General features: G+C 33.7%; 4 protein-coding genes across 5 annotated transcripts in view; 1 reads left to right on the top strand and 3 right to left on the bottom strand.

Moving 5' to 3' along the window:
* LOC123679301 overlaps positions 1 to 14535 on the bottom strand; it is a 142639-nt gene extending 128104 nt beyond the window's left edge. For both annotated transcript variants that reach the window (XM_045616818.1, XM_045616819.1), the window contains exon 1: positions 14246 to 14535. The gene's annotated coding sequence lies outside the window, so the exon portion shown is untranslated. The remainder of the gene's footprint in view (positions 1 to 14245) is intronic.
* A 1222-nt stretch (positions 14536 to 15757) lies between these two features.
* On the bottom strand, positions 15758 to 24592 carry LOC123677908 (signal transducing adapter molecule 1). Its single transcript, XM_045614644.1, has 9 exons — positions 24390 to 24592; positions 24115 to 24275; positions 22844 to 23089; positions 22491 to 22782; positions 20948 to 21067; positions 20704 to 20880; positions 20465 to 20649; positions 19264 to 19511; positions 15758 to 16220 (listed from the first exon to the last, which is right to left on the bottom strand). Exons 1-9 carry the CDS (start codon positions 24433 to 24435, stop codon positions 16079 to 16081), a joined length of 1617 nt encoding a protein of 538 aa, XP_045470600.1. The 5' UTR covers positions 24436 to 24592; the 3' UTR covers positions 15758 to 16078.
* Positions 24593 to 24854: 262 nt separating this feature from the next.
* LOC123677909 (pseudouridine-5'-phosphatase-like) lies at positions 24855 to 26631 on the top strand. Its single transcript, XM_045614646.1, has 3 exons — positions 24855 to 25477; positions 25804 to 26016; positions 26171 to 26631. The coding sequence occupies exons 1-3, from the start codon at positions 25180 to 25182 to the stop codon at positions 26581 to 26583; spliced, it is 924 nt and encodes a 307-aa protein (XP_045470602.1). The 5' UTR covers positions 24855 to 25179; the 3' UTR covers positions 26584 to 26631.
* LOC123677910 (NADH dehydrogenase [ubiquinone] 1 alpha subcomplex subunit 2) lies at positions 26584 to 27108 on the bottom strand. Its single transcript, XM_045614647.1, has 3 exons — positions 26946 to 27108; positions 26782 to 26888; positions 26584 to 26724 (listed from the first exon to the last, which is right to left on the bottom strand). The coding sequence occupies exons 1-3, from the start codon at positions 27020 to 27022 to the stop codon at positions 26642 to 26644; spliced, it is 267 nt and encodes an 88-aa protein (XP_045470603.1). The 5' UTR covers positions 27023 to 27108; the 3' UTR covers positions 26584 to 26641.
* Between the last annotated feature and the right edge of the window lie 827 nt (positions 27109 to 27935).

The following is a 27935-nucleotide window of genomic DNA, read 5'->3' as shown; positions in this document are numbered from 1 at the left end:
TTTGGGTGTTCATATTCTACAACGTACGAAAAAGTTTACAAATTATTCTTGCCATGAACTCGAAATTTCCGTCCTTGTTGTATATTCTTGCAACTTGGCAAAGTTAGTTGACGTCTTTTTTTATTTTAGAACACTCGTATATCTCGCGTTAACTCGGGATAACAAATATAATAGAACTTTGACATTTTTCTACAAATAGAAATCGGAGAAATCAGCTGACCGTCTACGTCACAGTATCGCGAAAAATGCGTCAGCTGACTTCGACCGGCCATATTTGCAGAGCGGCGTTTTCACTTGACGTTTCTCGAAAGTGATGTTGTCATTTCATCTATTTATCTTGGAGTATTCGGAATTTCAAAAGAATGATTCGTTTTTATGCCAGTTTCAGTTTTATGCCAAAGAGTTAAACAATGTTGGCAACTCCATACACTATATGACAGCATGGCAAACCATTACTCTAGTAGTTTATCAAAGAACAAGGTTTGTGACGTCACTCCTAGTGAAATTTGTTTACGTCAACCAGAATCTTCTTGTTACTGCTTGAAGCATTTGTTAAAACAATTATCTGGGGATATTTGATAGCTTTCTTTTGGTATTAATTCACGATTTAATCTTTCATTTCATTCTCTGAAAAGTTTGGTAACTCTAATGATATAACAGTTTGGATTTGCATGGCATGCTAATTACATAATGAGAATATTTTGAGTTTTGACAAACAATGGGATATTTTCTTTCAAATTGAAATTAGGTACATTGTTAAAATTATGTACATTTTCAATACATAATTGAATGCCTGAAATTCACATTTCAGGCATTCCCTCTCAACATTTCACTTGAAAAAAATTCATTACCTCAAAATGAAAAATAAATAATGAGATTTGAAATTTGAAAAGTAAAAATATCCTTGCTATTGCACAAGATGGCAGCCCCAACAATAGATTACATAAATAAAAAAGTTAATTAGATAAAAAAGCTATAATTTGATCAGGTTAAAGAAGAAGCAAACGACCAAGGAATAGAAGGAAAAGAGGTAGAGAGGGTCCATATCTGCCATATAATATTTCGCATTTGATTGATTATACAAGCTATCCTACTAGGCGCTGTTGCCACTTTGTGCAGGCGTAACGAAGCGATTTTACCATTTTCCAAAACTGAATTTAAATAGTTTCTGCAGGTAAATTGAAAAAGAATGAAAGTGGTAGTCGAAATAAATAGATCGTAGATGTCATACAATACGCTAAGGTATTTGTGAACATAACGCCATCAAAATATTGGTCGACTTGTGTCTGCATCATAAAGTTATTCTTGATTGAACATGTCAGCTTACGAGCCAAATTCTCGTAATTTGCCGGAATTTTTAATTTTCTGCTTTAATATGAAGAAATTTGCGGCTGAGCCCCAACGAATGCTCTCGAATACCTATGGTGACCCCCTTCCCCTATTAGTGCCGAGAGTGGTTTCAACGCTTCAAGAATGGTGATTTTGACGTGGAATGCCAGCATGGCGGTGGAAGAGGAAAGGTTTTCGAAGATGCAAAATTGGAGGCAATACTTGATCAAGACTCGTGTCAAACGGAACGCACTGAAAGACAAACGGCCGCAATACAACGAGAGACATGATTAAGTGATTTTATCAGCATGACAATGCTCGACCCTATGTTGCGAAAGTTGTCAAAACATACTTGGAAACGTTGAAATGGGAAGTCCTACCCCACCCGCCGTATTCTCCAGACGTTGCTCCCTCGACCATCACTTGTTTCGATCAATGACAAACGTTCTAGCTGACCAGTACTTCCAGTCTTATGAAGAAGTAAAAAATTGGATCGATTAGTGGATCGCTTCGAAAGATGACCAGTTTTTTCAACGCGGGATTCGTACGCTGTCCGAAAGATGAGAGAAAGAAGTGGCCAATACTTTGAATCATAAATGTATAACCAATTTTTTACAATAAAGCCTCCAATTTCGGAAAAAAACGGCAGAAGCCATTTTGTACGCCAATGTATTTTGAGTAAAGGCAAGCTCAAGTATGAAATTTTCACGAGCTTGATTTTCAAGTCAAGTAATTGGTTAAAATGTCAAGCTACTTGGATTGATGAATCCCTAGTTGTTGTTCAAGCACACAATCAGCATATGTGCTACGCATTCCATGGTCAGCTGGCTTATGTCGACCATAATCTGCCCCTAATGTGCGAAACGTATCTACTACAGAATCATGATTCATGAAGTAAAAAATCTGTCCGTCTGCCGTCCATTTTTTTTTGGAAATTATGAAAGCTGTTCGTTTGAAACTTGGCAGTTGGTACTTACATCCTATGTAAGACTGCTTTTCAGGTTTTAAGAAATCATTGAGAAAACAATCCCAAGTACTGTCATGAATGAACCTCATATTAATTAAGTTGCAGCAATAACCCAAATTTAGGAGACTTCCTCATTGCTGATGTTGATTTTATGGTAAAACTTGGAAAAAATCTACAGTCTGGCAACAATGTCGAAAAATATTTTATGACGTCATCCCACTTCTAACATCAATATCCATATTATGGGATACAATTTTCTTCATCCCAAAGCTTCGGTACACTCTGGAACAAACTTAAAAGACATCTCCAAAAATCCATATAGGATCATCATCTTCACAGCCATAACCAACAATACTAACTCATTCATTCAACCGAAACATAACACGAAACCGCAAGTCCTCGACACCTCAACAACAAACGTACTCCCAAGTGCATGTGTGCGTGCTAGATCGGTCGACGAGCTGCCCATTCATAAGCCCGAAGAAGAACGTGAAAAGGATGCGTCCGTACCCGGTCTAATCGGCGTTTCGCTAAACAATACCGGCGTGGTCTCGTCCCATTCATATCTGCCGGTCGGTCGACCGACCCACTTTTCACGCGTATCAGCGTGAATGAACGCGCCACCCAAATAAAGAGAAACGGGCGATGCCTGACATCGGAGATCTTTCCGTGCCGAGGGTATCTCCCGCTCTCTCTCTCTGTCTTCGTGTATTTGTTGGTTCGTTGGAATTTTAATTGAGAACTGCGATAGTGATTACCGCTTCTTCTTCTGTGGGACTGGAAGTATAACGGCTTGTAATTTTTTTTCCGATAATGAAACGTTGGAATTCGATTTTCGATTCCTCTACAAGAATAGTTATGATTGATGAAAAGTTCGTCACAGAAAAATGCCTTGTCATTATTCTCTATGGACAAAAGAAGCATAGCTTTGTTTAGAGACAAACGCCATTACCATAGTGTAATGTCAATCCAAATAATTCCTCGCAAAAAACACTTCGACGTTCAAACCACAGAATATGAAGAACGTTTTTTTGCGAGGTCAATATTTACCTTGGGCACTTAGAACATAGATAGAACATACTACTAGTACTATTTCCTCATTTCAAATGGCACACCCAGTATATTGTTACATCAGTAGACAGCTTTTTTATTTCAGCTATTTAAATCTTGGGTAAAATTTCAACGGTTCATGAGCTAATGGGATTTTAATGAAAAAATGACTCACATTTTTTTGAATATTTCTGCATTTTCGATTCTGCGAATACGTAGTGTTATAACATTGTCTGCAGTTTGAATGAAAAATGTTCAGGGTGTTTATGAGAAGATCATGAACTTGAACAACTCATATTCATCAAAACTCAAGATTTTCAAATTAGAACCTATATTTTTTTATTATTTCAATAGATTCACGTATAAAAAGAAACGGGGATACTCAAGCAAACCTTATACCCAAAATGAATACTATAAGAGTTATCGAAGAAAAACTTTAAAAAATGAAATACCGCAATTTTTAATTGTGTGGAGTAGTCTTTGACGTCAGGAAAACACAAAAAATAAACTGAAATCGTTTCAATAACTTAATTTGACATTTCAAGGATTGTATTATTGAGCCAATTGAAAAGTTCCCGGTCTGATGCACAGATGGCGGTGCTACTATTAAATGCATATTATTTTTAGTTAGTACCAACCTTCAAACGTGTCAAAATTTAACAGCAGTCCAACCATTAGTTTGTGAGATATTGCGTTGTGAGTGTAGCTACTTTCGTTCTTCGAAAATAGATGGAAAAAAAAGAATTTCGTGTACTGATAAAATATTGCTTTTTGAAGGGAAAAATGCAGTTGAAGCAAAATCTTGGCTTGATGAAGAGTTTCCGGGGTATGGACCAGGAAAATCAACAACCATTGATTGGCATGCTAAGCTGCTAAGCTGTCACCGATGAAGAAATCAAAAAAGTTAACAAAATGAATTTGAATGACCGTAAAGTGAAGTTGATCGAGATAGCAGACATTGTGGAGATATCATCTGAATGTGTACATCATAATATTCGTACATGAGAAAGCTGTGTGCAAAATGGTTACCGCGCGAGATCACAATCGATAATAAGCAACAACGTGTTAATGATTCTGAGCAGTGTTTGAAGCTGTTTAAGTGCAATAAACCTGAAATTTTGCGTCGATATGTGACAATGTATGAAACATAGCTCCATCATTTCACTCCGGAGTCAAATCGACAGTCAGCTGAATGGACTACACACGAATCCAAAGCGAGGAAAAACACAACCGTCAGCTGGCAAGGTTGTGACATCAGTATTCTGAGATGCGCAGGGTATAATATTCATTGATTACCTCCAAAGGGGTCAAATCATCAACAGCGATTATTATATCGTTATTGGATCGTTTCAAGGATGAAATCGTTAAAAAACGGCCCCGTTTGAAGAAAAAAAGGTGTTGTTTCATCAAGACGATACGCCGTATCACAAATCAATGAAAACAATGGCAATATTGCTTGAATTGGGCTTCGAATTGCTTCTGCATCCACCGTATTAGCCAGATCTGGCCACCAGCAACTTTTTCCTGTTCTCAGACTTCAAAAGAATGCACGCTGGAAAGAAATTTAGCGCCAATGAAGAAGTAATCGCCGAAACTGAAGCCTATTTTGAAGCGGAAGACAAATCGTACTACAAAAATGGTATTGAAAAGTTGGAAGATCGCTATAATCGCTGTATCGCCCTCGAAGGCAACTATATTGAATAATACAATCGAATTTTGCCAAAAAAAAAGGGTTTTACTATGGAAGACGGGGGACTTTTCAATTGGCCTATTAAGCAAACGCCGTTCAACATCTCTCGGCTTCTACTCGTACGGCACCTAATTTCCTTTTTTCTGGATCATTCCCATGACTTTCAAGCGTTTTGAAATGGCTTGTTACGTCACTCCCAATGAACCTTGAGCCAATTCTTGTTTCGTTTGACAAGAGTCTTTATCAAGTATCTAATGCCTCCAATTCTGCTTCTTCGAAAACTACTCTCGGCACGTTCTTTTACTAATAACGGCCAAATCATTGGTATTTGAGAGCATTCGATTGGCCGCAGCCTCAGATTTCTCCATATTGAAGCAGAAAATTAAAACTTTCCGCAAATGACGAGAATTTGGCTCGTAAGCTGACATGTTTAAGCGAGAATAACTTCATGATGCATACACAAATCGATTTATATTTCGATGGCGTTATGTTTACAAATACGTAAGCTTTCGACTATTTATTTCGACTACCACTTACCCTTACAGTCGTCTATTGCAAAACGGCGAAAGCAAAGTTGTACACCTAATAGATATGTATATTACAATAATAATAATTTTTTCTAATGTACCTCACCATCTTTTACTGTTATAAGCCACCGCTGGACAAGGTCAAAGCGTTATATCGAAATGAAAAATTCGATCGATATTCTGAATTTAGTGATACCCATGATTATTACACACGATATAGAAACAACATAAAATTTGAGTATATGCGATTAGAAAAATCCAAGAATGGACCTAATTTCATTTCTCATAAACTTTTTAATAAGATACCTGAAGAGGTGAAAAGGCTCAGTCTCAAAAAGTATAAGCAAACTGTCGGTGAATTTTTCATTGCGTTTTCATGCGTTCTGGTGTGTCCAAGAGTTCCTGTCCAGTAGTTTGAATTTTAATCTCTTTTAAATTAATTTATTTTTTGTGTTGTTATGTTGTAATAAGGAATGGTATTTCATATCATTCATAGTCGTATTACTTTATTGAGTAATGCATTTATATTTTATATTTTGACAATGATACTCTGTATCATTTAAGAATTGTATAACTTTATTGAGTTATTCCTTATTCCTACTATTTTTATATTCTGACATTGATGAGAAATGCTCTATACAATTCCGAAGTTATTACTTTATTGAGTAATGCCTTTATATTTTGACAATGATACTCTGTATCATTTAAGAATTGTATAACTTCATTAAGTTATCTCTACTATTTTTATATTCTGACAATGATTGATACCATTTCGAAGTTGTATTTTTTATCGAATCCTGTGACGTGTGCAATTCAATGAATTTTTGTAAAGGAGCATCAATAAATTAACTATATATCTAATGAAAGTGCGTTTTATTCATGTTTAATTTCGGAACCACAAAATGAATAACGCTTCACATGATTTCAATTTCGATTGGGTACGTGTTTTCGTTGTGCATAAATAGTTCAGTGAAATGAAAATTCAGATTTTCCCGGCCAACAAACCAATTCGCCATCAAACGACAGCGTTATATTTAACACGTACGTAATTGTTGTAACATTGGCCATTGTCGTTCGCGTACGAAACCGAGAGTGAAATTCTAACGTAATGAATGCGAGTCAGAATTTTTATTATCCATTAAAAACGACTCGCTTACCAATAAATAAAGTACTCAAAACACGGTCGGATCGAGCTGAAGGAATGCCAAGTTCAAGATAACACTTCATCGAACACCGTATCTATTTTCCGGTATCGGTGAGATAAAATCGTGTGATTTTTCGTATGGATCGATGAATATCTTGATTTCTATCGAGATTTTTCGTTCAATTAATTTGTTGTTGTGGAATGTGCGGAGTTGATCGCCGTGTTATCTTTTTATTGTTGACGAGTTCTTAGTTGTTCCTGTGATTTTCCGTAGTAAACATGTTTTAAAAATGATTTGAGGAAAAATAGGAAATTCACGTGTCGCCAATCAATATTATAAACAAAACAAAATCCTGTTGATTCCACCATTTATATTATTTGTACAACTTTGCTTCCGCCGTTTTGGAATAGATGACTGTAGCGGTAAGTGGTAGTCAATATAAATAGATCGTAGATGTCGTACAATAAGCTTTGGTATTTGTAAACATAACGCCATCGAAATATAGTCGATTTGTGTCTGCATCATTAAGTTATTCTCGATTAAACATGTCACGAACTAAATTCTCGTCATTTGCGGGAGGTTTCAAATTTCTGCTTTTATATGAAGAAATCTGCGGCTTTGCTCATCGAATGATCTCAATTACCACCTATCTTGAGGCCGCTATTAGTGAAAGAATGTGCCGAAAGTGGTTTCAACGCTTCAAGAACGGTGATTTTGAAGTCGAAGACCAGCATGGCGATGGAAGAGAAAAGGTATTCGAAGATGCAGAATTGGAGGCATTACTTGATCAATACTCGTGTCAAACGCAACAAGAATTGGCAGGTTTCTTGGGAGTAACGTGACAAACCATTTCAAAACGCCTGGAAGTCATGGAAATGATTCAGAAAGAAGGAAATCGGGTGCCGTACGAGTTGAAGCCGTTGAACGGCGTTTGTTTGCTTGTAGACAACTGCTTGCAAGGCAAAGACGGAAGGAATGTCTGCACCGCATTGTGACTGGAGACGAAAAATGGGTTCATTGTGATAATCTCAAGCGCAGAAAATCTTGTGGATATCCCGGCCATGCTTCCACGTCGACGGCCAAACCGAATATTGACGGTCATGCTCAGTATTTGGTGGGACCAGCACGGCGTAGTGTATTACGAGTTGTTAAAACCGACTGAAACAATCACAGGCAATCGTTATCGAACGCAATTAATGCATTTGAGCCAAGTATTGTAAGACAAACGGCAGCAATACAACGAGAGACATGATAAAGTGATTTTATAGCATAACAATGCTCGACCCCATGTTGCGAAATCAGTGAAGACAGATTTGGAAACGTTGAAATAGGAAGCCCTACCCCATCCGCCGTATTCTCCAGACGTTGCTCCCTCGGACTATCACTTGTTTCGATCAATGGCACACGGCCTGGCTGACCAGCACTTCCTGTCTTAGGAGTAGTAAAAAATTGGATTGATTCGTGGATCGCTTCAAAAGATGATCAGTTTTTTCAACGCGGGATTCGTACGCTGCTCGTAAGATGGGAGAAAATAGTAAACAGCGATGGACAATACTTTGAATCATAAATATACAACCTGTTCTTTACAATAAAGCCTCAAATTTCTGAAAAAACGGCGGAAGCATAGTTATACGCCTATGTAACTGGAGAAGTTCTGAATCGATTTTTATTTTTTTGGTTTGTTGGATTTGTCTCCGTCTCAAATAACAGAATAACTGTCGAAAGAGCGGACGAAAAAAATGGAATTTTAAACGGAACGTCGTTGTGTCTCGACTTACTTATTTCTCTGAAAAATAGCACATCATAAAAGTAAAATTCAAAGAGGGTGCCAAAATGAAATTTCATACTACATGGCGTCATCAGTGACGTCATATTTTGTATGCCTCTTGAGATTCTGTGATCTAAGAAAAAATCTGAACCACATGGAAAAATTTCTAGTGTTTTTCTACGCATGATGTTTGACGTTCTTCTCGAAATTCCACAAAATTGCAATTCGGTCGTCGACAAAAACACTTTGCGGAAACTGCAATCATCCAAATAGATCGTAATTCACCATATCCGACTTCGTCACCGGAAGTACCTCAGTTTTCTCGTTTCGAAATTGAAACGTCCCAGTTTTTTCTCGTTTCCGTTTTTGGTCCATTAACGCTTCTAAGTTTAGTTTAGATTTTGGGAGAAAAAAATTGTCGGCTGGCATTCAAAACCGATTTGGATAGTGTTGAATATTTGACGTACCTATAACACGATTTGGAATTTTATACGGAACGTCGTACTTTCTCGACCTGCTATTACTATAATTAAAATGTCAGATCGTTGAACTTTCTCGTGAGAATTGCGATGGCGGCTTAGATTATCAGACATCGGGCTGTTTGAGAAAGTGAAAGGGAATCGAGAGAGATGAGAAACTTTGCGGTTTTTGCAGAAAAGTTGGCAGTTTTGTGCGGAGGTCGACTTTCAGTTTTTTTTTGAGCGTTCGTTTCCCAAACAGAGATATTTTTCGAAAAATCTTGAAAAGATTACCTGTTAATTTCGTAACAAAAAATCTGACTGAGTTGAGATTTCGAAAGTAAATATAAAATACAAATTTTAAGTTATAATACCAACTTATGTTTTTTTTTTAGATGTAAACCATAAAATGATTCTATAACAAATAGAATCGCTTTTTTCCCCTTTCAAAAATATTTAACATGATATACAATATAAATTTCTAATTAAACTATGAAAATCATCTACACTGTGTCCGTAAAGTATGGAACAAATTCATTTTCAGCTTAACAGACCATTTTAAGAAATAATCCTGAAACACGTCGATGAATTACTTTCGAGTAATGACGTCACCGTCATTTTTTTTAAAAGGAACACCCCCATTTCGCTCCATTTTCGGATTACTCTAACTGAGCTGATTCCAAAAAAAATGTATCACATGTTGATTCCAATTGGTACAGGGTGGACAAAAATACAATAGTTTTGTGTGTGCTCATAAAGAAACGCGTAACATTCTTTATTAGTTAAATTAACAATATTATGAAAAATACTTATCGTCTAGCGGCAATTGGTTTGAATGTAACACCCTGTAGTTTGTTACATTTTTAGATTAATAAAAATGAGCTGTTTCCAAACACGTCTGGTACTTGTGGTCAAGCAGACAGAATATGAAAGAAATTATTTCTTTTCAATTTAAAAAAAACATAGTCGACTAGTTTTTATGAAATGTCATTATTTGTTTATTGCCGCTAGACAATAAGTATTTTTGATAATATTGTTAATTTGACTAATAATAAAGAATGTTACGCGTTACTTTATGCTCGTTTATGAGCACACACAAAACTGTTGCATTTTGTCCACTCTGTACCAATTGGAATAAACATGTGAAATATTTTTGGAATCAGCTCAGCTAGAGTAATCGGAAAATTGAGACAAAATGGTGGTGTTCCATTTAAAAAAAATTATGGTGACGTCATTACTCGAAAGTAATTCATCCTGTATATTAGATTATTATTTTAAAATACGGTAAATTAAAATCAGGATTATTTCTTAAAATGGTCTGTTTAGCTAAAAATGAATTTGTTCCATACTTTACGGACACAGTGTATAATAATCAACTACATTATAATGAAATAATACTGAATAACAGTACCTAATGGCGATATTTAACTCTTGCACCTGCTAACCAAAGTGCCCTAATTAAACAAACAATCATTACAAACAAAATGAAAACAAATAAATCTATTATCGAAACTATCAAAATTCACAAGAAATATCTATATGAAATATATTTTTCTAAATTGTAAAGTAACTTCATGCAACATATCGTAGTATGACATCCATGAAAAGTAAACAAAGGTAAACCAATTGTCTCATGAATGAACGAGCGCTCAAAAGCTCCTGAAGCCCAGACGTTTTTTTATCGAATTTTTTCTACGGTAGAACAGCCTTTTGTCCATTTTCCAGCCGATGGCAGCCAGGCACGCCACTGCCTTGTTTTTGTTGCACTGCAGCATTCTTGCAACAATTCCGTCGACAGAGAGGACGATGATCTTTATGTCCAATGGCGAAAAGGTAGTCTAGAAGGCACCTCAGCACAACTGGGATAAATGCGTTCTCTAATCTTCCCTGAGAGCTTTTACTGGCTACACGCGATCACTACTATGAGAAGCCTTCTTATTTTTAGTTCGGTTCTTGTATCTACAATAAATCTATCGGATCCTGGGGTTAGATACGTTCTGCCAGGATTGGAATTAATCGACTAGACAGAGAACGAGTGTCGACAATTGTCCTGATGTTAGTTTTTATAGTCGGTATGAAGACTAGTCGGGTCATTTATCTTGTTTTCTTCGACAAATTCGATTGGTTGTCGATAAATGTTGGGTTGAGTCAGAAATAACGTGAAATAAGTTATGCTTAAAGTAAAGTATTCTGTTCAGATAACAGAAATCGAAAGTTATGAAACACTGAGCGGCAACAGTTTAGATCATAATGAGATTTCATTATGTATATGAATAACAATTACAAGAACCATACAAAATTTTAAACAAAAATATGAAAAATCATGTCAGAGTTTGAACAGATTGAAAACTTTGGACATTTGAAGTCAAATTGAATTCTAGCCTTAAATAGAATGCTATAGTAAAAATGTGATGTCTTCAAATTGAAAAAATAATAATAAGCTTATCACTAACATTAAAATGATCTTCATGAAGGAAAACGGTTGGAACAAACTCAAAGTGACGTCACTGATGACGCCATGTAGTATGAAATGACATTTTGGTCACCTCTTTGAATTTTACTCTTATGATTTTCCATCTTTTGAGAAATAATTATCTCAGTGCCAGTGATTTGGGTGTATGCATAGAATAACAATTAGAAGCTCAGCGCAAAATTTCGAACCTATTCATCATTGAGCGACCACAGATTGGATCATAATGTTATGTATAGAATAACAATTACAAGATTCATACAAAATTTTGAACAATAACATGAAAAATCAGCTATTCTTGTCAAGAGTTTGAACCGAGGTTAGAACAGATTCTTATAGTTGAAAACTTTGAACATTTAAAGTGATATTGAATTCTAGCCTCAAATAGAATGTTATAGTAAAAATGTAATATCTACAAATGGAAAAAATAATAATAAGTTTGTCACTAACATCAAAATGATCATCATGAAGGAAAACGGTTGAAAGTGACGTCACTGATGACGCCATGTAGTATGAAATGACATCTTGGCCACCTCTTTGAATTTTACTCTTGTGATTTTCCATCTTTTGAGAAATAGTTTTCTCAGTGACATCAGATTCGACCATGTTGAGATTTTGCGTGTATGCATAGAATTACAATTAGAAGCTCCGTGCAAAATTTCGAACCTATTTATCATCAGAACCATGAAAAATAGATCATACAAGATTCTGACAGCGTTATTATTAATGTGAATCACGTATCGACAACAGTTGAAAATTTCGCTTACATCGTCTCATATGTTTGTTTGGATTACGAAGCCTACAACACGGTAATATTTGCAAACATTTTTAGAGGCATGCCGAAGTTTACTTCTCCCGATTTCATAACATCGGCCAAACGTATGATTGATCGATTTGCTTCAATGATTTATCATCGAGTTATCAGCGATTATGTGGTTATGTAACTTTCTGCTGGGTAAGAATGAAATTCAAGAAGGCTGTGCGTTCGGTTTTCTTACCGTGAATATAAACAAAAATTGCAACTTTGTATGTAGATACGTGATGGAAATTTCAAACGTGAATAGGGTATTTGACAGATCTTCTGAAATTATTCAATATTGTGGATATTTTCGATTCGCATAATTATTCGCAATTCATAAGAATAAAACTCAAAGAGGCCGCCTACTACATGGCGTCATCAGTGACGTCACTTTGAGTTTATTTCAACCGTTTTCCTTCATAAAGATCATTTTGATGTTAGTGACAAACTTATTATTGTTTCAATTTGAAGACATAACATTCTAGATGTATGGCATTCTAGAATTCAATGTTGCTTCAAATGTTCTGAGTTTTCAACTATTTGAATCTTGACATAACTAGTTGATTTTTCATGATCGAATCTCTTACCTTTTGCTCAGATATTGAGTTTTTTCAATATTATTCTTGATTCAACTATGGTTAACTATTTTCTATGGTTCTGATGATATGGTCAGTTCGAAATTTCGCACGAAGCTTGAGATTTTTATTCTACATACATATACACGAGAAATTTCAACACTATTGAATCTGTTGTCACTGAGATATCGAGTCTTTTTGCCAATATTATTTTGAATATTCTATGGTCTAATTTTTATGGTTCTGGCGATATGATCAATTCGAAATTTTGCTCGAAGCTTGGAATTGCTATTCTTATACATACATGCAAAATCTCAACATGATCGAATCTATTGTCGTTGAGATATTGAGTTTTTTTCCAATATGATTATTGAATTTTCTATGGCCTGGTGATTCAATCAATAAAATTTTTGCAATGAGGCTGAAATTTAATCTCCATCGATTTCCTACCCTGCAAATTTCAAGTTTCTATTTCGTTTGTCATGAACGAGTGAATCTAAGATTTGACGAAATGAAAGAGCGATCAGCGCGGGGAACGAGCGCTCAAAAATAAGTAAATACCTACCTATTTGGTCATCATATTCAACTATCGAGATGTTGAATTATTGAAATCTGATTAAATATTTCAATTGTAAATGGTTAGTAGGTATCAGGAAAATAATAGTACGGATCTTATATTTGCGTCCAAATTATTTTTATTCAAAATGTATTTTTACATTCCAACACATCTAGGAATATCCGCCAATCGAATTTTTTTACGCACTTAAATACGCATTTGATTATATCATCACGAAAAACGTTTGTTGGAACGATAATATTTCGATAGGCTATTATCGATGTGCGAAAACTAACAATTTGTTGCGCAAATCTACGTCTGAGTCAAAATACTGAAAGAATGTGGCTGATGTCGATATCCTTGTTCAGGATCCGGCTCTCTAGATCCCTTTAGATTTTTTTGGGCCCCAAACAATGGCATGCGAGTTCCGTTTAGGATGAACTGGAAGGTGGATGACCTAACCTACATGTTATTCACATTATTGAATCCATATTACAGGCTCACTTATTTACGATATCTATAACTCAAGATATTATGTTCAACGAAATTCATCAATAATACGTTTGAATTCATTAGTTATTCGACGAAAGTCCACTAATAGGAAAATCAGATTCAAAATACAAAACTCGACAAAACTCAATACTGACACTGCAGCATCATCGAAAGGATCTGTCTGCATAACTTCAAAAAGGAAAAACAATTCGAAATTTTGAAATTGATAAATGAATAAATACAACCTACTTAACGAGAGGAAAATTCAGATTCAGAGTAATTCTCTCTCAGATTGTAAACAAAATAATTAATCCGAACTCCCATCTAGTGACTATAGCAAAAGAGAAATTGACGACGCCTTAATTCGAAAAAGACGACTTCTCCGAAAGGAATATCAAATTAGAATAGGGAAAACTCACCCAAATATTTGTCGATGACTACAAGATCCAAAATTGAATTGAAAGTCAAAATAGAAACTATTCACACTTATTTAACACTTAAGAATAAAAATACAACACACACTTATTTCACGAACAAAAATGCATAATATCCTTCCAATGGAAGAAAAACACGAATTTCCCGAAAATATTCAGAAAATTCCAATGTTTACAAACTCGTACGTGCGTGGAACGTTCTGAAGATATAACGTTCTTGTGTTATCAACATACAGTCCTTCGCCGTCGAATATAAAATACAAACTAACCTCATTTCGTATTTGATTTGTTCCCAGTCCGAGTCCATTGACAATTGACATATACACAAACAAATGTGCACGAGAACTCTCGACTTCGACCGAAGGAAACGAAGGAGATATAATACAGAAAACATGGAATTGACGACTATAAAAATAAATTGTAATAATATTTTATCATTTCAGCGATTATTTCCCAAAGAAATGTTATCAAAACTAGAAGAAAGCTTCCTTGTTTCTGATGAACTCCTGTCAGTTTATTCCAGATATTCATTTTTTCACTACGTCGCTCAATTTTTTCGAATATTGAAAGAAATAGAATGGAATTGCGAAAATATAGAATTTGAAACTCGATCAAAATTTGAATTAATGAAGTTCCAATGTGAGAGTTAGTTAGTTTTCGCTAAAAATACAATAAATTTCACCAAAAATTTCAAAAAAATTGTGCTTGGACCATCTAAAAATACTATTACAAAATACATAAACATAGACATAAATCCCAAAAAAAAATTTGAACAACGACATTATCCTCACTAGGAAAAGTGGTTTCCTAAGAATAAAGAATATTTAGAATAAAGAATATTATTGGTGGTTTCAAATAAGATTTAAACCGGAAGAGATCTTGATGTAGAATAATTAGCGACATCTAGAATTTATAAATCAGTTCTTTGTATTTTCTAGAATAAATAAATTGAAAAGTTCGGTTTTACCTCCATAGATGGAGGAAAAATATACCATATATAGCGTTCTATACTCTAGTGTGATACGAGTGACTTAGTTTGGAAATGCGCACATAGATGGCGGAGGGTATAATAATAATATTTCTAATGGAAATAATTTTATTCGTACATTGTGTATACAAATTTTATTACTCATTTGTTTTACTACGCCAAATTATTCTCCCATTATCAAGTACTATTTATGATAACTTCTAGATATTTTATATTATAAGTGGATCTTCCAGAATTCCCTTGAGTATGGGGTTCGAAAAAACCTCATTGTCAAAATTAGGAATGATCACCTCATGTCAAAAGATGACAATTTCAGAAATGACAGCTACCTAGATAGTGTGCTAATCAAGATGAAACCTCTTATTGGAAAACCATGTAGTAAGAATATTTGTAATAATCTATACTATTACACTTTTTCGCACTCTAAACATTGATTCCTATGTATGTACCCGATTTGAATTCATCTTAAATTTTAAGATATCATGTAGTTAATTATTTCAACAGAATAGTTCGTTTGTTCAAAAGTAAATTTATTAAATATTTATATATTACATCAAGTCTATATCTTCTTAAATCTAAAATATAACACAATTTCTGTGAACCAAACCTTTCAAATATACAAATTCTCTTTGAATATTATCAAAATCTCAGCCTAATACTACATTCCTTAACATGATAGAAGGCATTGACTATTTATAATGATAACAATAAACATATTCTCAATTTAAGCAAAAGTACAGTGTTGTTTTACAGACTTTAATAGTTTCAGATAAAAATATTATCATCACATGATAAACTTGTAATAACAAATGGTAGAAGGCTGTAGGGGGCTACATCCTATGGCTATTGTTATTTGCGTTGTAGTGAGGTCCTGGTTGTTGGCTATTATTTGGGATGATAGTGTGTGAGCTCATAGGTGCTCCAAGTTGGTAATTTGGGGGTATTGATCCAGGTACTCTATAGTTTTGCATTCTAAAAAAAAGTTAAAAAAAAGGATGATGAGAAATAATATTTCATGATAATCTTTATATGTATTTATATAGAACAAAGTTGGATTATACACCGTGTCCGTGAAGTATGGAACAAATTCATTTTTACCTAAACAGACCATTTTAAGAAATAATCCTGAAACACGTCGAATTTTGATTTTAATTTACCGTATTTTAAAATAATAATCAAATATACAGGGTGAATTATTTTCGAGTAATGACGTCACCGTCATTCTGTCTGCTAGACCACAAGTCCCAAACATGTTTGGAAACAGCTCATTCTTATTAATCTTAAAATGTAACAAACTACAGGGTGTAACATTCAAACCAATTGCTGCTAGACCATAAGTATTTTTGATAATATTGTTAATTTAACTGATAAAGAATGTTATGTGTTACTTTATGAGCACACACATAACTATTGTATTTTTGTCCACCCTGTACCAATTGGAATCAACATGTGATAAATTTTTGGAATCAGCTCAGCTAGAGAAATCGGAAAATTGAAACAAAATGGTGGTGTTCCATTTGAACAAAATGACGGTGACGTCATTACTCGAAAGTAATTCACCCCGTACATTAGATTATTATTTTAAAATACGGTAAATTAAAATCGAAAATCGACGTGTTTCAGGATTATTTCTTAAAATGGTCTGTTTAGCTAAAAATGAATTTGTTCCATACTTCACGGACACAATGTATACACCATTTCCCTCTATATGTATATGGCAAATCTGTTCATTTGCCATATCTTGTAGAACAAAATCATGCGGAAATATCTCAGTTTCTTACAGATCTTGTTTGTGTAAGAGAGAATGTTGAAATTTGAGCGATCGCGAAATAAATATTACGTGTAAACAATGTCAACACTGATGGCTCAGTCTATAACGCAAGATACATATTGATTCGATATAGATGTGATGATTCATTCGATTCGTACCTAGTTCACTGAAATTATTCTTGACTTTTCTTAATATTCTTTTGACTTACCCCTTTATTTTCTTGAATTTTTACGCTTTTAAAACACCCGCATTATTCAACGCTTCTGCCTTTTCGCTTTCTCATTTTGTTAACGTTTTTTCTACACCGCTTTTGAAACCAGAAAGTTGAAATTGATAACCCGCACCATGAGCCTTATGAAGAGCTGGGATTTGTACCAGAGACGATTTATTCTTCAACTTGATGCCCATTGGTAAGTCATCATTGTTGACCGCAATTTTTAATTATTATTTAACATTATCAAAAATTTCGCTGTCGCTCCAACTTCATACGCTCGCATAAACAGTCCATTTTTCTCTACTATTTTACTGAGCTATCGGACCTTACAGATCTCATGGTTATATTCCATTATTATATGTTGGTACGCAGAACTTTCCTGTTAAGGATTAATCTATTACCTGTCAAATTTGTGATACAGAAAACAGTTCTGCCAACCAACATTTTTCAATGCAAAAAATACTAAATGATATTTATGGAAATTCCATTATAAATTCATTGAAGAAAATAATGTATAGTACAGAATTCTCATTTCAACTCTCATTCATTAAAATTTGAATTCTGAACTTGTGGATGAATATAAACATCTTCTGCACATGTGTTAGGAATAATTAACTATTTTAACTCTAGCTGAACCGACTATTATAATTTATAATTAAATTCAACTCCATTTCGAACAAAAGAATTACAATCAAAATAACAGAAAAAATCACAAAAAAGGTGAGACTATATTATCAGAGGTAAGAATTTTTCCGGAAATTCTGAAAATTCCAGAAACCAAAGAATTCAGCACCAATATGGCCGATCCAAATTATATCCGGCAGTAGACGTCAAGATAGGTAATTTTTAATATGTCTATAACACTGGTATGCTCACTTACTCTTGAAAAACTTCAAGATTAAAGTGGCGTCTTTTGAAGGGACCAGCCTTCTTGGATTTTAATGGTATTCACTTGATTTCCTATAGCGCTCACGTCGTCTTTCTGTCAATGTCGTGTTTTAAGGTTAAATCAACAACAATAACAAGATTCAGATGTCTAAAAACCAGGTGTATGAACTGATTAGCTTTTGTTTTGCCAATTTTGAGAATATTAGTTAAGCTTCGTTATGTCAACTGTAGGTAGCGCTATCAACAAATTAAGATTCTTGTTATTTATTATTTACGAGTTTTGTGCCATTATGTACCTATATGTATATCTTTCATTATAGTTATGATCTATGGAAGTAATTCTTGTAATTGAAATACCAATAAACTCTCTCTATTACAAATATTTGAATTCATTCCAGGAAACATTTCGTGTTTTGTTTCACGACTTTGCACGATCATACTCGGTTACACATCGCTTTTGATTGGTCAGTATTGGGTTTTAATTAATGTATCCAATCAAAATCAACGGAAAAAGATCGAAATGATAAGTATGACATTGCGGCGCCGCCACGAACTAAAACTAATATTTTCAATTTGGTCGAATGTCATTCCATTCAAAAATTGACGAGTGCATTCACCATATTTTTAGACATCTTAAACAATATCAACGACGTTTGACAGAACAAATGAAAATTTTAAAATGATGCCGTTGATTGGACAATTCTTTGTTTATCGCCACCTTAAGGAAGAAAAGGGAAAAGGGATCCATGCCGAGTCGCCAGATTCATCTTAAACAAAATCTAATAAGTGAATACACCAGTATTTTAGACATCTAAGTAATTTCTTTAGGGTAAAGGGAATTTAACAATCGATGTCAAGTTGCAGAATATAGGTTAACATCAGTTTGATAAATATTATCTCGACACCCGGCTATAGAACAGGTTGGGATAACAATTGGGCCAAACAGGTCATTCCGAATTCGAAAATAGGTGGAAACTTCGAAATTCTTGAATTCTGACATTGAAACTTCACAACACATATGAGATTTCAACTGAAAATGCATATCCAGTCTATTGGAAAAAAATCTGGCAGAACAAAGTCGGCTGAGTCAACTAAGTAAAATTATTAAAAAAGTTAACTGTTTATCTATAAGATGCACTTACCCATATTGCATCATGTTGGGATCTTGATTCCTTTCCTCATTTGTATTTGGCATCATTTGACCCGGAATAGGGCCGGCAGAGGTACCCGGTCCACCTTGCATTGGCCCCATGTGCTGCGGAGGAATCATTCCTTGCATACCCATGGGAGGCCCATAGTGCATATAAGGAGGCCGGTTCATCCCTGGAGGTAGATTATTTGGACCTATAGGGGGTCCCATCATAGGAAGTGGTTGGTGCCCATTGAAAGACTGAAATAAGACATTTTAAAAATGAGACAAGCGCTGGTTTGAACTTATTACATGGCATGAAAACAGTATTTCATGATGGTTTCAACAAAATGTCATTTATCGCTTTTTTAAAACAATTTTCATTTGTAGTAGCATAAAAAAATTTCGCTTGATTAAAAATATTACTGCTGTAAGGGAAAGAGTTGAAGAATATCCATTCCTCGGCGCGCACAATTTTTGGGCCTCTCTTACGGCAAGCTATTGCGTATTTTGTAACTACATCCTTATAAGATTCAGTTGACACAAGAACAAAAGACAGCTAACCATGGAATCCGTAGAACATATGCCGATTGGGTGCTTGAACAAAAACACATTTTTCACTCGTTGGCAAGCAAAATTGTCGCATATGGGGCAGTGAAAATCTTCATGTAACTGCTGAGAGACCATTGCATCTAAAAAAAGTCAATTTGATCTGATGGAGTGATAGGTCCATACTTCTTAGAAAATAAGAGTGTCACAAGAACCGTCAATTCTCATTACCGATTTTTTTTTACTTGAATTATGAATGTGGAAATGGAAGAAATGTGGTTCCAGCAAGCCACACAACACGACCTGTTTTGGCTTTATTGCAAGAAAAATGTAATTTTTGACCTTTGGATTTTCTGTGAGGTTATGCAAAGGATCGAGTTCATGCCGATAATTCTCAGACTATTGACTATTTGAAAACTAACATCTTTCAAATTATTGGTTAGATATTGCCCGAAATGTGACGGTGAGTCATCGAAAATTATCTCATAAGGATCGAATCCTATGAGAGATTTCGCAGAGGACATTTGAACGATGTTGTATTCTACACATAGTGGCAAGGTCCAAGCATTATATTGAAATAAACATTTGAACTATATACTATATGAAAATGTTTTATTTACGTTTGCTTTCGAAACCACAAAATTTATAACCCTTCATCTACCTACCGGACTACTTGTGGGATAACCATAGGGCAATTTAGAAATGGAAGGCAGGGCCGGCTCCCTCATCAAGGTATGATAGAGACTCAATGCCTCCACCAGATCCGCACTTAACTGGGTGAGCTGAGCATGTTTCCTGTCGACTCTTTCCAATTCGGAATCGATCAGTGGACCCATCGAGTTAACTTCCTCTAGAAATAAAAAGCTTTCACATTCTTCACTTGACGAAAATCCTCAAGACTTACGTTCCAACAAGAGCATTTCTTCAGGGTCTCTTTCGGGGTTCGTGGGGTCGGCTTCGTGCATCAAATGTAGTAGCCTATCTATTTTACCCTCATTTATTTCGATATCCTCGGATTCCTTGTCAATTTTAACATCCACAGACTCCTTGAACTGCACTATTTTTTTGGCTTTCTCGTATACTAAAAATAAATTGAAAATATCTAACGTTAATCTCGTTGTTGGATATAATGGACTGCAGGCTCTTACATAGTTTTTCTGGTTCCACACTCAAATCGCTAGTGACGAAATTAGCTGGGAAAAGACCTTCACCTCCTTTTTGACTGGTACCTTTCCACCAATTTGGATCAGAGTCATCTATCACATAAACTGTAAAAAAGAAATTGCAGACAGATTGAATTTATTAGATGATGAATTACAATACTTTAAAAATCTTAATTGTGGGAAATGTGACAATTGCAACCTGACTAACTATTTCACTCCTTCCATTTTTCGTGAGAAAGTTTTCATTGCTTGTTTAGCAGTGATTCAAATCAAATTCAATAGCTCCGGAAATAAAGATTTGTTAAATGGTCAAATGCAGATCGCATCATAATAGTTATTTATAAAGTGCAGCAAGCATTGATATTCTTCCACAAGTTAAAAATTTAAAAACTAGCCACGAAGTGTTTATACATTATTTCCTTTAATTCACTGAATTTCTTCAGAAACTAATGGAATATTTCCATAAATATCGTTTAGTGATTTTTACATTGAAAAAAATTGGTTAGCAGAACTCTTTTCTGTTTCATAAATTTGACAGATAATAGATAAATTTGTGACAAGAGAGTTCCGAGTACTAACATAATAATGAAATATAACCATAAAATCTGTGTGAAACTGAGATATTCCTGCACAATTTTGTTCTACAAGGTAAGGTAGAATTAAGGGATTTGCCACAGAATTAGAGAAACGCATTTGTTGTCCTCTATTCGAAAAATAAGCCACGTTTTCTTGAATTCTTGAATTTCTCAAATATTAATCATATTACTGTTTGATCAATATTTTCGTGAATAGTCATGTCGAAAACTACCTAAGATAAAATTTATCTGGTAAAATTTTATTTCAAGTGGTTTCACATAAAAATTTACATTCATTCCCAATTTTCTGTGATGTTTATTCAGCACATGAAAAGTGGGTATTTTAATTCATATGAATATTTCTTCGAAACAGCCCTAATGTAATTTTACGCAACATTGCGTCAATGACGTCACTTGGAAGTATAAACAATCAAATGTCATTTTCAAAGTATTTGTTCTCATTATTCATTCACTCTTATTTTATGAAGACCATTTTGAAGTCTTGTTATTTAGTGATATTTCATTAATATTACATTAATTCATTACACACTTTCTGTAGCCATTTAATCAAGGTTAGATAGAATTCAATGTTGTTTGAATGTCATAAGTTTACAATTACCTTTCTTAAGGGATAATTAATTTATTAAGACTCTTGAAATAACTGGTATATTTTTTGTAGAAGATGTTTAAAACAATAAGAAATGAAAATATAAATGACACTTGTGTTTACTTCAAATTGACGTCATCCTAAGCTCGCTTAATCTCTCTTGTTTCTCTTTATGTGGTAAAAGGCATGAATTACTAGAGATTTGAGCATATTCAATAAAATATTTTTTGTCAAATTTATGAGTATCTTTTTTAAGTCCAACCCATGAGGATATATCAATAAATAAAACAACATTTTTTTATATTATCAAATAGCCTATTCTGATTATGGTACAAAAATTTCTTACGTATATCTCCAGCACAGAAGGTCAATTCATTGTCCTCGGCTGCCTCAAAGTCATACAGCGCCTGCACTTTGATTGGATCTTTAGTAGGCACTGATGTCGATGGTTGAATGGAAGTTGTATTCAAACTAGACAAATTTGTCGAAGGATAAAGACTTGCATTTGTATTAGCTGATATTCTAGGCGAACCCGAAGATTCTTTCAGGGACAGTTCGATCGCCCTCATAATTTGTTCCTCCTCTTCATTTGATTCTACCACGTTTGGATCTTTGCTCAAAGGCGCGGATTTTTTAGGCTGAAGAAATCAATATTGTTCGTTACACAATTTATCTTCATAATTTTTTTTTTCAACTCACTGTATCGGTTGGAATTGAGAAGTCCATTCCTTCCCTCTTTAATTTTGCATAGAGGGAAGGTATCAGGTTCAAGCTGCTATCATTTTTGAATTCGGCCTCAGACCATCTCTTCAAACATTCTCTCAGTTTTTTTGCTGCAGAGGGGTGGGCTTTGCTCATAAGCTTGATAAATTCATTCTCAAACTCTCTTGAAGCTACTTCTAGATGGAAAGTTTTTCCTGAATTCTTTACACAAGCATCTAGAAGCTGTAATGAGAATCAAAATATAATAAGACATTCAGTTTTTCTTGATAAATTTGACAAATTATTCAAATATCAATGAGGTTGCTTCTGAAACCTTGATAGATGAAATATAGTTAGACAGATTAATGTATTATAGAGTTTATCAGTGTGTATTAAGATAACTATTAGTTAATTTATATATTACTCGATAAAGAATTATATTGTTTAATCCCTATGTTTTAGTAAATATTTTTTCAGAAATTTACAGCCACCTCAAATCAAGAAATATTATTAAATATTTAATTGGTGATTCATCCATTCAATCACATAATTAGATGTATTTTTTGAGAATTTTTTTGTTTACTTTGTCAAGAATCATGAAAATTACCCATGATAGAATGAGTGAAAATCCACAAAAACTGTATTTTAATGAGATATACTCGGTTTGGAATTGCTTATTATTATGCTGACTGTTAATTTATTCTCTATTTTGCCTTTATTATTTTCAAAATATAAAAACTTGCTTCTGGTAAAAAGAATTAAGAATGATAATCCCTTCAAAAAAATATTCAAAAGGTAGCCAAGTTAATATGTTCAAAAACTTATATACTCAATGTACAAATCAAAAACAACAAATATAGATAAGTTAATCTCAAAATAATATAACTATTCTTTTCAGTTGGAAAATACAATAACAAAAACAATGTTATGAGGATACTCTTCATATGTTAAAAACACTGTAATTATTTTTGAGAATTCTCCATTCCCTTCTGAAGGCATTATCAGGGTTTATTTGCATGATTAATCACATTTATAGGTAGCTGTTCAATAAAGACCATTTATGTAAACAATATCAACTTTCCTCTTATTATCAACCTGATTAACTCAAACCACAAACAATGAAAGTGCCTTATAAATACTTCCTGACCTGATATCTTTTTATATTTCAACTACTCTTGGAAATATTTAATCATTTTTATTTCAATAAAATTTAAGAAATTAAAAATATATCTTGTTAAATTGTATTGAGAAATAAATGTTAAACTCACCACAACTCCTTGAATTGCGATATGTGGATCAGTATTGTATAATCTCCTAGTTATTGCTCTTAAATATTTTTTTGCGTCTTCATTATTTTTTCCTGCTTTATCACAAATATTCATAATCTCACCCCAATTCTCCTCAGTATTGTTTTCATCCGTTGCCTTATCTGAAATTTACGTTCTTCAATTACAAAGACCTTTCAAAACATACCTTTTTATTATAAATTTTATCAATACAGTAGATCTCTAAAAATTTATTTGAAAAACAATAAGTGACTCACCAACTTCTTCACTAATTGGATCTTCCGTCATTCCAAAGAAACCCATTTTGATTCGATAAATTTTTAGTGTTCCTAATAAGTAACTGAAAAAATTTTCGTGGATATGAAATGCAAATATTATTTGTAAATGCAAAACATGATCTTAATTATTTTATACTTCTGATTTCATTTTGTTGTGTAAATGACGTTTCATTCAATTCATTTGACAAGTCTTGTCAATTGATAATTATTGATAATAACTCTTCTTCTTTTACGTAACATTGAGTACAATCTTTGAATAATTAAATCTAGGAAAATAATAATATTTCTATCGATTCATATGTAATTGAAGTTAGTCAAGAGGAAATCATTGAAATATTTTCATAAATCTTGACTATAATTTTTGTGTGTATCTTAAGTTGGTAGCATTATATGGAAAATATTGGAAGTATTGACTTTGCGCATGTTAATCATATTCGAATTTCCAAATAAATGAGTAGGAATAATTAAATACTGATATCAGTGATACCTTTCAATTAATATATCATCCAAAATGCATAACTGAAGCAAATATAACAGAAGAATAGACCTTATTAAATGGTCCAGTGAATTATTGTTGAAATGACGTGGTTTAGTCCACAAAAAAAAAAATTATGTTGACCTTTGTTTTAATATCAGACTGTGACTGGGTTCCTGCCATGGCTATGATACCTTTGTATTTTAGACACTGACAGATTAATTTCACATTTCAAACATGGAGAACAAACAACTCAAAATTTCCAGATATTTCTGAAACAATAACTGAAATAAAATGACACAAAAAGAATGTGACCCAAGGTGTACTGGAAAATGCAATAAAAGGAAATCACTTCCAGTTAGCACTGCAAGTAAAGGCTGTGATCCCAAGTGCACTGGTCGATGTAGTAAGAAAAATGCTGGTGTTTCACCATTAGATTCTCTTCCACCCGCGGTCATACCGCCTCTAATCACACCATTAGAAATAAAAGAATTAGATAATATAGGAGACAACAAAATTGGGCCACAAAGTAAATTACTACAACCTGGAGATGTGAATGTTATAATTATGGATTTAGATGGAATAATTTTAGGTCTGCAATTCATTTATAAATTTGAGAAAATAAAACCAAATCTTTTCATTATTTGGCAAAACCCAAAATTAATGAACATATTTCTGTTTAACTTTGGAATCACATCAAAATTGATGTTTTAAAGTAGTTTTCATACAATTTCTCCCTAACAAAATATACACGCTCTAGAGAATGAATGTGTGTATACTCTGTAACTTTTGTAGCACTTTAAGCTCCCCTATGAATATTATTTTATTGTTTTACATTCTTAGCTGATTTTTCAAAATCCGTAGCCTATCTATACATATTTCTACAAGTGTTTCTTTATGGATGTTCTTATTTCTCAGATATTGAAATTGTTTATCAATGGGTTATTGAGGACTTGGCAGGCAAGTATGGTATATCAGCTGAGGAAGTACCCCACATTATTGATCTACAAGATGAAGAAACAGCTAAAAAATTATGTACTGATTATAATTTATCAGTCTCCCCGCAAGATTTCATGATAGAATTTAGGAGCACATCCATCAAACATTTAGCCAACACTCCTCTGATGCCAGGTTAGAATTAATTATTCAACTATTAATTCCTCACAAACATAATGGTTTGGTAAATAAAATAGCATAAAAATAGTTTTTGGCAAAACTTCAAAAAATTGAATAAAATTTTCCGGATAGATAGAGGAAACTAAACCTGTTAATATTTTCTCTTTAGGAATAGAAAAACTTGTGGATCACTTGATTGAGAATAACATTATTATAGCAGTTGCCAGCACATCGAATGAGGAAGCATTCAAACTGAAAACTCAGAAACACACTGAATTCTTTAAGAAATTCAGCCATATAGTGCTAGGTGGTTCTGATCCAGAAGTAGATCAACGTAAACCTTCTCCAAAGTTATATCAAGTTTGTGGATCTAGATTTCCATCTAATCCTGACCCTAAGAAAATTCTTGTTTTGGAAGATGCATCTGAAGGTGTTGCATCTGCAAAAGGAGCTCAAATGAATGTTGTTTGGTTTCCTAATAAATATATGAAAAAAGAAAATGATCCTGGAGCTCTAGCAGTACTAGACTCAATTGAAGCATTCAATCCAGAGCAATTTGGTTTACCACCAATAAAAAAATGATAACCTATATAAATTTTATTTCTCTACATTATATTTTTTCTCCCTCAATTCATTAATTTTATTTGGAAAGACTCTCAATTTTGGATAACACTTCACTTGCACTGAGATCCTTCAATGAAATACTTTGCTCAACACCTTTTTCTGAAATGAAAAATCAAATTGAAACGACCTTTTCATGAGAATCATTGGAATTATTACCATATCTTGCCCATACTTTAGGCTGCACCCCAGAACATTCACGAATTAAAATTGGAAATTTGGGATTGGCCTTTTTCAGAGGAACGTAATGTTGTTCGATAAATTCCCTAAGAAAAAATTGTAGTACTAAAGGGGAAAAATAGAAATGCCTAAGAAAATTATACCTCACTCCCTTACTAGCTACACCTGTTTGACATAAATGGATTCTCAATTCCTTTAATCTTGATGCAAATCGTGACATCTTTATATTTTATTCTTATTAGAATTTATTATGAAATGTTACAGTAGGGAAATAAATGTCAAATTTGAGGGTTATGTAAGTGATCATTGATCAGTGTTATGTAATATTACTTGTGGTTTGGATTATGGTCTTAGCAATTCCCGATCAAGGATAGGTTGCGCTCTCTACAGCATTCGTTTTCATCTGTAGGAAAGATCATTGTAAACAGAAGGATTCGTGATTTATTTGTGATATTTATTCTGGAAAAAAAATATGATGAACAAGAACAATGAAAATAGTTTTTACTCAGTTCAACTGATTATTTTCGCTATTTAAAATCAAAGAAGAAATGAATGAATGGAAAAGAATATATGAATAATTTGCCCAAATACAGCTGGGAATGGCCACTCTAAATTTAAATGTTCGCCATTTTTTTCCAACAATAATTCATTTATAGACATCATTATAAAAGTACAGTTAGTAGTACAGGATCACATTTATTTAAATTCTGTTAATCTTTCTTCTTGGTATTATCATCAGTACAGGCTATCCCAAATTCGATGCTCACTTGAAAACTATAAGACTTAGAGAAAAAATCTTCAAGGATTTCCGATCTCTTTTTTTGTAATAAGATATCAGAAAGCAGATATTGAATATTCTGATTCGTTCTAGAGTTACAGGGCGTTTCTGAAAAATGAACGTTTCAAATATTTCGCTGTATATTGATTACTGTTCGAGATATTCGAAAAACTCATATAAATTAATTACCGTTTCAGAGATATACAGTAAAAATGGTGTTCCTTAAATAATGGGATACCCTATATTATTCAACGTAGTTTTTCAGATTTGTGGAAAAGCATCCCATGATCGGTTCTTCAAAAATGTTATCCGTTATAGAGGTATTTTAAAACCAAGGGATTTTTGTGTGTAGCCT

Source organism: Harmonia axyridis, chromosome 4, assembly GCF_914767665.1.
Source record: "Harmonia axyridis chromosome 4, icHarAxyr1.1, whole genome shotgun sequence".
Lineage (NCBI taxonomy): Eukaryota > Metazoa > Arthropoda > Insecta > Coleoptera > Coccinellidae > Harmonia > Harmonia axyridis.
The sequence above is the reverse complement of the archived record's forward strand: the minus strand, read 5'-3'. Positions and strand labels throughout refer to the sequence as shown.